The sequence below is a fragment of the Cynara cardunculus genome, unplaced genomic scaffold (genome assembly GCF_001531365.2).
Source record: "Cynara cardunculus var. scolymus isolate 2C unplaced genomic scaffold, CcrdV1 Un_Scaffold_232, whole genome shotgun sequence".
NCBI lineage: Eukaryota > Viridiplantae > Streptophyta > Magnoliopsida > Asterales > Asteraceae > Cynara > Cynara cardunculus.
In genome coordinates, this window is record NW_020200568.1 from 180,755 (window position 1) to 190,668 (window position 9,914).

Sequence of the window (9,914 nt, forward strand, 5' to 3'; positions counted from 1 at the left end):
CATCCGTCATTAATCTTATGAAATTTTTTCATGAAATTGTTAATCTTGTGAAATTGTTTCATATAATACTTTTTTTTGATGAAGTTGTTTCATATGTGGATATGAAATTGTTTCATATGTGAGTATGAAATTGTTTCATATGCTACTTAATGGAATTCTAATGAAACTGTTTCATGTATTTCTCTAAAATTAAAATAATGAAGATGATAATATCCATGATTAACACTCTCCACAATGAAAATGGTTAATCAACCTCTCATAATTACAAAAAAATGAACAAAATGAAAAATTATGATTGGTTGAATGAGGTTTTCATGATTTTTACAAATTGAGTGGTTTTTATTAGAACCCACCCCTATATATATATATATATATATAGGGGATTAATCAAATGAGAACTGATTAGTTTGTGGTAACTGTGAGATCCAATCTCAACCACAAATCAACGGATAATTTAGGAAATTAATAATTATGATAGTTTGAGTTAAAATGATAATTAAAGAACATTTTAGGTAATTTTAAAAAACTCCTCTCTTCTCTTATCTCTCATCTCTCCGACCTCCCATCTCCGGCCTCCGGTGAACAAAAATCCGGCAGATACCAAGTAATCACAAAGATACACAATGTGATACCCATTGTGATATACAATGATATTCAAATGGTATCACAGTATATCACAATTGGTATCACATTGTGTATCTTTGTGATTACTTGGTACCTGCCGGATTTTTGTTCACCGGAGGTCGGAGATGAGAGGTCAGAGAGATGAGAGATAAGAGAAGAGAGGAGTTTTTTAAAAATACCTAAAATGCCCTCTAATTATAATTTTAACTCAAACTACCATAATTATTAATTTCCCAATTTATCCGTTGATTTGTGGTTGAGATTGGATCTCACAGTTACCACAAATTAATCAGTTCTCTCTTGAATGAGCTCATATATATATATATATATATATATATATAGTTATAGTTATAGTATGATAAAACAAAACAAAAAAATATGATTTTCTTCAAAAGCCTAGCTAATGTGATTATTTTTGAAGTGATGCTTAATACATATATAGTAGTTATAATAAGTATTAATGTATAAAACAATAATACATACAATATTAACAAATTAAATCAACAATATTCCATTAAAAAAATCAACATTATTGATTTACAAATTAATTCAATGTGATTTACAAACAACAATATTAAGGTTTCATAACAAAATTTGAAATCCTCATAAAACATGCATGCAATGCAATGCATGATAATAGTTGTTAATTTATTAATGTAATAAAAAATCCACTGAGTTAACACAAAAATTGAATTTCTAAAGCATATATATTGAACAACCAAAAATATATAACATAAAACCATATTTCACAATTGTATTTGTAGGACATATATGGAGAATGGTTTGGGAGGCAGTTATCCTTGCATGTTTATATGTGGCTGGCTCTCCCCACAAACCTCTTTATGTGATGTTCTATCCATATATATATATATATATATATATGGCTCTAACAGAACTTTTAAAACTAAAGAAACTAACATAAGATAGCTAGCTTAATTATAACCCTATATATATATATCTCTCACTCATGATAAGGAGACCAGCTGCAAATCTTGAAGAATTGAAAACCATTACCGTTTTGTGTTCTCATGCAACTGGCCTTTGAAGAATCATCGATATCATTCTCTCATCTAATTTAATTAGATTCAAGAGTATCATCCTTCATTTATGGGCAGTCCATAAGGAGCCCAGTAATTGTCAAGATCTGCACACTGCTCCATCGTCATGAACCGATTGTTGTTTGCATTGCTACTCATATCCCCACCATAACCCATGGATTGCTCATTTCCGAGTCCGCAACTGTTTATAAGCATCGAAGAAGTTACATCCTCTTGTGGATATGGTGGTAGTGGTAGGGGTGGTTGTGCTCCACCCATTGGCCTCATTGGTGCTGAAGTTGATCCTCTTAGGTTTAGATTCAGCCCAGAAATAGTAAAGCATTCAGCTCCACCTCCGTTAGGGTAGTTCATCTGGGTTTGGTGCAGAGGCATATTCGTGTTACCTCTAAAAACCCTAGAAAACTCAGAGAGGTCAGCATTGTTCATGTAAGTTCTTCCTAATCCAACCGGGAATTGGTAACTTGCAGTTGGATCCGATGGAGGCATATGAATCCCTGAAGCAGGGCCAATATCAAGGTTGTAGGGATTAATCATGCCTCTTGAATGACTGGAACTGGATGACGGATACTTCTTGCCACCAGCGGTCTTTTGGAAAACACGACAAACAACCCACTCATCCTGCATGTGAATGAAACCAGAAAATCTTAGATTTCAAATCACCAGTATATATATAGCAAACTCTACCATGACTTGAGAATAAATTTTAACTTTTCTTTGTTTACATGCATATAGGATTGATCCATTAGTAATTATATATTGATTACTAGCTAGCTGTTCACATGAATTTGTACATTTTTCCAACATATGTATATATATATATATATATATATATATATAGTGTCGAATTTAGTTTCAAAATACTTGAAAACTTTAAGCAAGATGGTACTTGAGAGTGGAGTCAGGAATTGAGATCTTTGGGCACTATTTGATTTCTTCAGTTAATGACTAAATACTATACGTACTCAACAGGAAACCGGATTAAGTTGGAGCAGCAGCAGATGATGATGATACGACCGAGAGAGGAAATTTGCTTAATTTTATGATCATACAATATTTATAGCAATAAAGCAACCCTTAAAACTATCCCACTCTTCTACTACTATATATATATAGTAATAGCATCCTACGTACCCATGGCATGATCTCCATTAAAGAAGGACATGGCTTAATTTTACAAAGCAAATTAATACTAATGAAATAATAAATTAGAAAACTGAAGATCGATACTAGTAAAATGGAATTGACTATATCGTATCAGAAGATCTACATCAGTTTCTTATGGATTTTGAAACAAAATACGCATCTGAAAAGGTGCTTMAGCTTTACCTTGGAAGTTCGAAATGCAGATTTGGCGTGAACACGATATTCATGCATGACCCAATTAGTTTTTTCACCACGAGGGGCTCTCCCTCTATAAAATACCAACGTCTTCTTCATACCAACAAGCTCGGAGGTGACGCCATTGAAGATCTCCTTGTCCTTGCCCGTTGTCTTCCAATACCCGGTGTTTGTGGCTCTGTTTGTTCTCACTCCTGTTGGATATTTTCTATCTCTTAGGCTGAAGAAATACCACTCTTTCTCTCCCATTTTTGCCTTTCCTGTTTCATATTTATCCCACAACGTTAAGTTAGTTGCTTATTCAATGTGTGTGCCTGGAAAACTTTGGTCTTTTAGAGGGTACCCAAGTAACATATATATATATATAATCTAAAACCTCTTGAAATTGTGAGAGATTGTCATAAAAAATTAACAAAATCTATAAGCTGCAAGTAGATTATCATGCACAAATTAACACTACTTGGATCAATTCATTAATGAGTTTCTTGTGGTTTGTTGGCAAAAATGAAGTTGAGATTAACCATCACTACAAGAAATGTTCACTTGCACGAAACATCACCAGCCTTCAAAGATAAATCTTCCACGAGATTCTCATTTTCCTGCCAATTTTAATTATTCTAATATCTCCCTAACAGTGATTCTTTTCTTCTTCTTCTTCTTCTTCTTCTTCTTAAGAAAATAAATTTATGATACCCATTGTGTTATTCGAAAACCCAACTGGATTTAGCAGAATAATATATGTAAATCAATGATAATTATAAGTGCTTTTTCCATTTCATTTTCTTTAATTTACCTCCTGAATGATGATGATGATGATGATGATGATGATTGATTCAGATCTCAGAAGAAGCGATAGCATATGCTCTAGGTGGAAACACAGTTCCCCCTTGGCTAACTTTGTGTTCTAAAATCGTGATTATAACCGTACAAGGACAAAAAGCAGATAGTATATATGCATGTATGTATGATCTAGCTAATCTAAGAAATAAAGAACATATATCGTGGACCAAACATCAAAATACGAGTACTTCAATTAAACTTAATGAAAACTAAACCCTAATTAATTAAGGTTTGTTTTTCGTAAACTGGGATTTTGATAGGGAAACAGTATTCGAGATTCCCTTTTGTAGTTATATATGTTGGCCTTGCATAAGCATAAGCCAAAATGATAACACTTGTTTGATTAAAACAGCATCGCATCGCATATATACAATACAATTAGTTGTTGAAGAGAAATTAAGTAGCTATATATATATATATATATACACGTACCAGGAAGATCCCAAGGCTCACATTTATTGAGATCAACGTCAGTAATTGCCCTACCAGTAAAACTCGAATCCGAGATCTTGTTTATAAGATAAGAAGTGATGAGTTCTTCGTCGGTAGGATGAAACCGAAACCCTGGAGGAAGTGTTTCTGCCTCCTTGTTCACTTCTCCTTCCATATCAAGTACTATACGTACTATACCCTTAATTTCTTAAAAAATATAATTGTAATTACTATACCACAAGTTAACGTTTGATCATGCAAAAGAGGTGAAAGGAAAGCAAGGTGTTAGTGGTAATGGTGATGGTAACTCAAAGATAAGGTTTAAGGTGTAGAGTTGTGTATGAAATTTTCTTGCCTACTTAGTTAAAAACTTGTAACTTACAACTATAAAAAGAAACAAGGAATTGAAGAGAGGCCAGGGTGATTCTAGGAAGCTCTCTCACCTACTATCAGTCTTAAGATATACACTTTCAAATGAAAGTCGTATATAATTATATATATAGAACCCTAGCTAGCTAATTTTATTATTAATTACATCCATTCAATTCTCGAATTTTCAAATTTTGAAGTTATTTCCACGTATGTAATAAATAAACAAGGTTTCGGTTTTTCTTATAAGGATCGATCAAGTCACATTAATTCCAAACGGGACTTTGCAGTTGCAGTGCCATCATATCATATCATGCATGCATCTGGGAAATCTTTAAGAAAATAATCATTATTCTGATATCAAATTACATGCATGGATCCCTTTTCGTTTAATTTCTTCTTCTTTATTTTTGTAACTTAATTAATTAAGAAATACCTCCTCATAACGATCAAGACGAGGGAATTAGCATGACTTGTTTTGATTTCATTTCCCTACCTCCTATAATAATAATAATAATAATAATAATAATAATGTAAAAAAACTTAATTCTGTATTACGTTTTCTTTTTTTCAGATATGGGAAAGGTGATGAAAATGGATCACAGGTTCAAAATTATAGTTGTGATAATACATTGAAATATTATTACAAGTGTTTCAACACACAAATAACAAAAGTTCATGCGACGTAGCTAGCAACTTACAACCATTTTTAGTCGGTTACCCGCATTTAACAAAAAAAAGTTACTAGCAATTAATTTTCAAGCTAGTTTGGATCCTAGTGACCCATAACTCTATATGGAACGAATGACAATATTATGATAGGTTTAGAGATGGAAACAGGGCGAGAATACACCCCAACCCAAACCCCGAGCTTGGTTTATATATGTCCCCTGTCCCCAATCCCGTCCTGCTTAATCCCCGACAAGTATAGGAACCTGCAGTATACGCGTTTAGAAAAATAATTATGTACCTATTTTGAAATGAAAAAAACAATGAGTTCTTAATTTTAAAACAATTAAATAAACCTCAAGTTTATTTTAAGAACACCAAATGGCATAACCAACCACATAAAATCATAGTTCATCACAACTTCAAAAGCATAAAATTATTAAGCTAACATACAAATAAGTCAATAAGGGCAATAATGTAGCTAGATATTTTTTATAATTTTTATTTTATTTTAATTAATTATAATTATCTCATCATTTTTTGTTGGGATTGATCGCGTTCACCGTATCACTTTCTTCCTTTTCACTTTTTACTATCCTTTTCTTCCCATTGGTTTATAGTATCCAAAAAATTTTCGACCTAAAATGGAGGATTTGAATGTTGTAAGTTAGTAATTAAGAATTTTGATTTTTATCACATGTGATAAACATCCTAATTTGAAATTATTTGAAGATGGTTATGTTGATGACGATGAAAGTTCGATAATAGTGTGATAACAATAATGTTTCATAGTTTTTTTCTAAATCGGTTATGTTATCGTCAGGAGTATAATGATATGGGCTTTTTATCACATGTGATAAAAGGTACACGAAATTCTGAATGTTAACATTTTTAGACGATTTTTAGTTATTGGTACATGTTGATTTGAGTTTAATGTTTCTGATGTTTATCACAAGTGATAAATATCCCAATTTGAAATTGTATGTTACTGTAATTCTTGATGAAGTTGATTATCACATTCATATCACACCAAATTGTGTAGTCGATTTCTTAAGTTAAGCCTAGCCGAGCGGAATCCTTGTGATAATTGTGTGATAATCACATGATTATCACACCCAAATCACATCAAATCGTGCTGAAATAAACGATAACCATAATAGCCCATTATGTTATCCCATATAATCGGGTTTAGTGTGATCGTGTTTTTAAAATTTTATCATTTTGAATTCCAATATTACCCTTTTGCCTCTCAAATTTTTTTGAATTCTATTAATTTCATTTTTAATTTAAAAGATCTTTTAATTTTTATTGTTATCACAATATGAGGTTAATAGGTTGTTTTCGCATTTTCGCAAATCATAGAGGTTATCATTTGAACATTTCCACATATATATATATATATATATATATATATATAAGGGCCTAATCAAATGAGAACTGAATAATTTGTGGTTGATTGTGAAGTCCAATCTCAACCACAAATCATCGGATAAATTAGAAAATTAATAATTATGGTAGTTTGAGTTAAAATTATAATTATAAGTCATATTAGGTATTTTTAAAAAACTCCTCTCTCATCTTTTCGACCTCCGGCCTCTGGTGAAATCGGTATCACAGTATATCACATTGTGTATTACAATGAGTATCACATTGTGTATCTTTGTTTTTAAGGTTTGAGTTGGTATCATAGTTGGTATCACAGTATATCCCAATGAGTATCACATTGTGTATCTTTGTGATTACTTGGTACCTGCTGGATTAATGTTCATCGGAGGCCGAAGATTGAAGGTCAGGAGAGAAAAGTTTTATAAAAATACAAGACAAGTTATGGATACAATCCTAGCACTCTTACTGGCCTCGGCCGCCGAGTTAGCCAAAAAATACTCCCACCGTATAAATAGGGCCGGTAATCAACTTATGCTTTAGATTTTGGGGGGGGGGGGGTCTTTGAAGTTTCATCTAAAAGAAACCACCTAACAATATAGATTTGTGTTGTTTTTTGATCACTAATTAAAAGAAATATATATATATATATATATATATATATGTATGTATAGCCATTGGACATCATGCATGCATGCATTTCCATTCTAATTATAATGCAATCAATTCCGAACCCAAAACCCTAGCTTGGTACGTACACAGATAGAAAAACTTAAACTGAGCGATGTGAGATGAAATCATGGAGTTAAACAATTAGTTCCTTTTGGTAATATGCATGGATTAAGACTAAGATATAATGAAAGAATTGAAAGAGCATATAATTAATATGAAAAGGAAAAAAAAACAAATGAGCAGATCGCAGGGGAAGTGACCTATCGCTGACTACCTACACTACACTACACTACACACATGCATACAAATTAAAAAAAGGAAAAAGAGGAGGTATATATGTCGTTTGATAATATTTTTAATCTCATATATATATATGCCAAATTTGTTACACCAACCTCATTAATAATATTGGAAAACATTTTTTAAATTTAATGAAATATATATATATATATATATATATGTAGCAAGTTTATTTTTCTTAATTAGGGATGTTATTTTGCACAATAGATTCTCCTTTTACAAATCCAAATATTCATACAAACTCAGTGTTTATGATACAATATTGTTTTATATGTGAGACGTTTAAAATTGTTCTTTTTCCACAGACATAACTTGTCTGAAAATTGGTTTCAATAATTTATTGGATTTGTAAATGATTATTCATCTAATGAAAAAAACATATATGGACTGTTCATAGGGCCTTGTCGTAGTAATGTAATGTAATGTAATGTAATTCCTTCCTTCTAGATTGAGATTGATTAATTAGGATTATGGAAAGATTTATGGGCATAATTAAGCTTTGCATTATTGAGCATTAAAAGGGACACATATCTGCATCAATCTGTCGTAATCTTCTCTTTACTTGTCCTACACTTTGAAAGTTTATAGATCTTGATTCACTAGCTCTTACCTGCCACCTTGTAACTTAATTAGTTCTTCTGCTATATATATATATATATATATATATATATATAGGTACGTGTCATCGTAAATAAATTTGGTAAAAGGGAAAGAAGTATCAACATCATTTCGGTCTTATATTTTATTTAATTAAAATTCTACACTTTCTTATTAATGTCGTGCCCTTCTGTATTACCTGTTCATCAAAATTGAACCAATTTGAGAACGTAGAGAGAGAGTTGACGGAAAATTCAGAACAGCAGTCTTATTGTTCACATTAAAAGAGACAGGCAATTTACAGATCGAAGACCAAAGGATAAAATCAAGATTTCTATGAGAAGGGAGTTTGAAGACCAAGTCTACAATATTATCTCAAGCAGCTAGCCCACCATGATAAGAAAAATTCGTCTGGTCATCAAGCTCATATATATATATATATATATATATATATATATATATATATATATATATATATATATATGCATATGTTTTAGTCATAGACGAAACCCTATTGACATCAATATCTAGTACTTATATGTATTTAAAAATATGTTCCTTGCTTGGTTGGGGAAAATGTGCACAACCATGAGCGAGCGACGCGCTTTCATGAAAACATCGATCTCGTTTACCAACGACTTTGTCGATAAAGCTAATTAAGGTGATCAATCATATATGGTTGTAGTTGAAAGGCAGTTGTCACCAAGACCCTCTCTTAATTTTCTGTGTTATAAAAACACCCAAGAACGATGGATGGGCTGGTCGTAGTAATTAAAAATGGATTCCTCCATCTCCATGCATGACAACAGGCAGGCTACTATACTTGTCAAACACTTCACATATAAAAACTAGCTATCTAGTCAACTAATTATCAAATGCTAGTAATTGACTTATAATCATGGATGATCAAAATTAAAACGTAATTTAAGCCAAAACTTGTATTATGTATACGTACTTAGCTACCACTACGTACCGGATTGTGTTCCTAATTAAAAACCCAATTAAGATCAACATTATACGATTTTGACACTAGACAATATACATATATACATAATTAAGGTGTTAGTGTTTGATTTCCAGAAAGAGGAAATCATTCAGATATCGATGGGTACGTAGTTACAAGTACAAGAAGAAAGTCTGGATTAATTTGAGCTATATATGTTTCATTAGCTTTAATTAATTCACTACTACTACTACTAATTAATTGTTAGTTATTTGGTGTTGGTTATTGGTATATATATAATCTTGGATTACACACACACACACACATATATATATATATATATATATAGTACGTAGTTAGGAATTCATTAAAATTAAGTTAGTTAACGGATAAGGGGTTAAAATAGTGAAGCTAGCTAGTTTTGGATTTGGTTGCTTAATTCTAAGACTGATCATATATAACTTGAGTCAACCCACAATTCTATCTGAGCATCAATTATATATATATATATAAATAAAAGAAATTAAAAGAAAAAGAAATTAAAAGAAAAAGAAACTAATATATTATTTTTTTGAAAATATAAGCAAAAACAATGAATATTGATGTTATATATGTCTTTGAAATAATTTGAGATGGGTTTTTATATATTTTACAAAACTTATCTATATATATATATATATATATATATA

The 9,914-nt window shown here is 31.3% G+C and overlaps 1 protein-coding gene across 1 annotated transcript; it reads right to left on the reverse strand.

Moving 5' to 3' along the window:
• Window positions 1–1,718: 1,718 nt before the first annotated feature.
• On the reverse strand, window positions 1,719–4,550 carry LOC112501572 (NAC domain-containing protein 92). The gene is made up of 3 exons (XM_025105237.1): window positions 4,293–4,550; window positions 3,009–3,280; window positions 1,719–2,300 (listed from the first exon to the last, which is right to left on the reverse strand). Exons 1-3 carry the CDS (start codon window positions 4,465–4,467, stop codon window positions 1,719–1,721), a joined length of 1,029 nt encoding a protein of 342 aa, XP_024961005.1. The 5' UTR covers window positions 4,468–4,550.
• Between the last annotated feature and the right edge of the window lie 5,364 nt (window positions 4,551–9,914).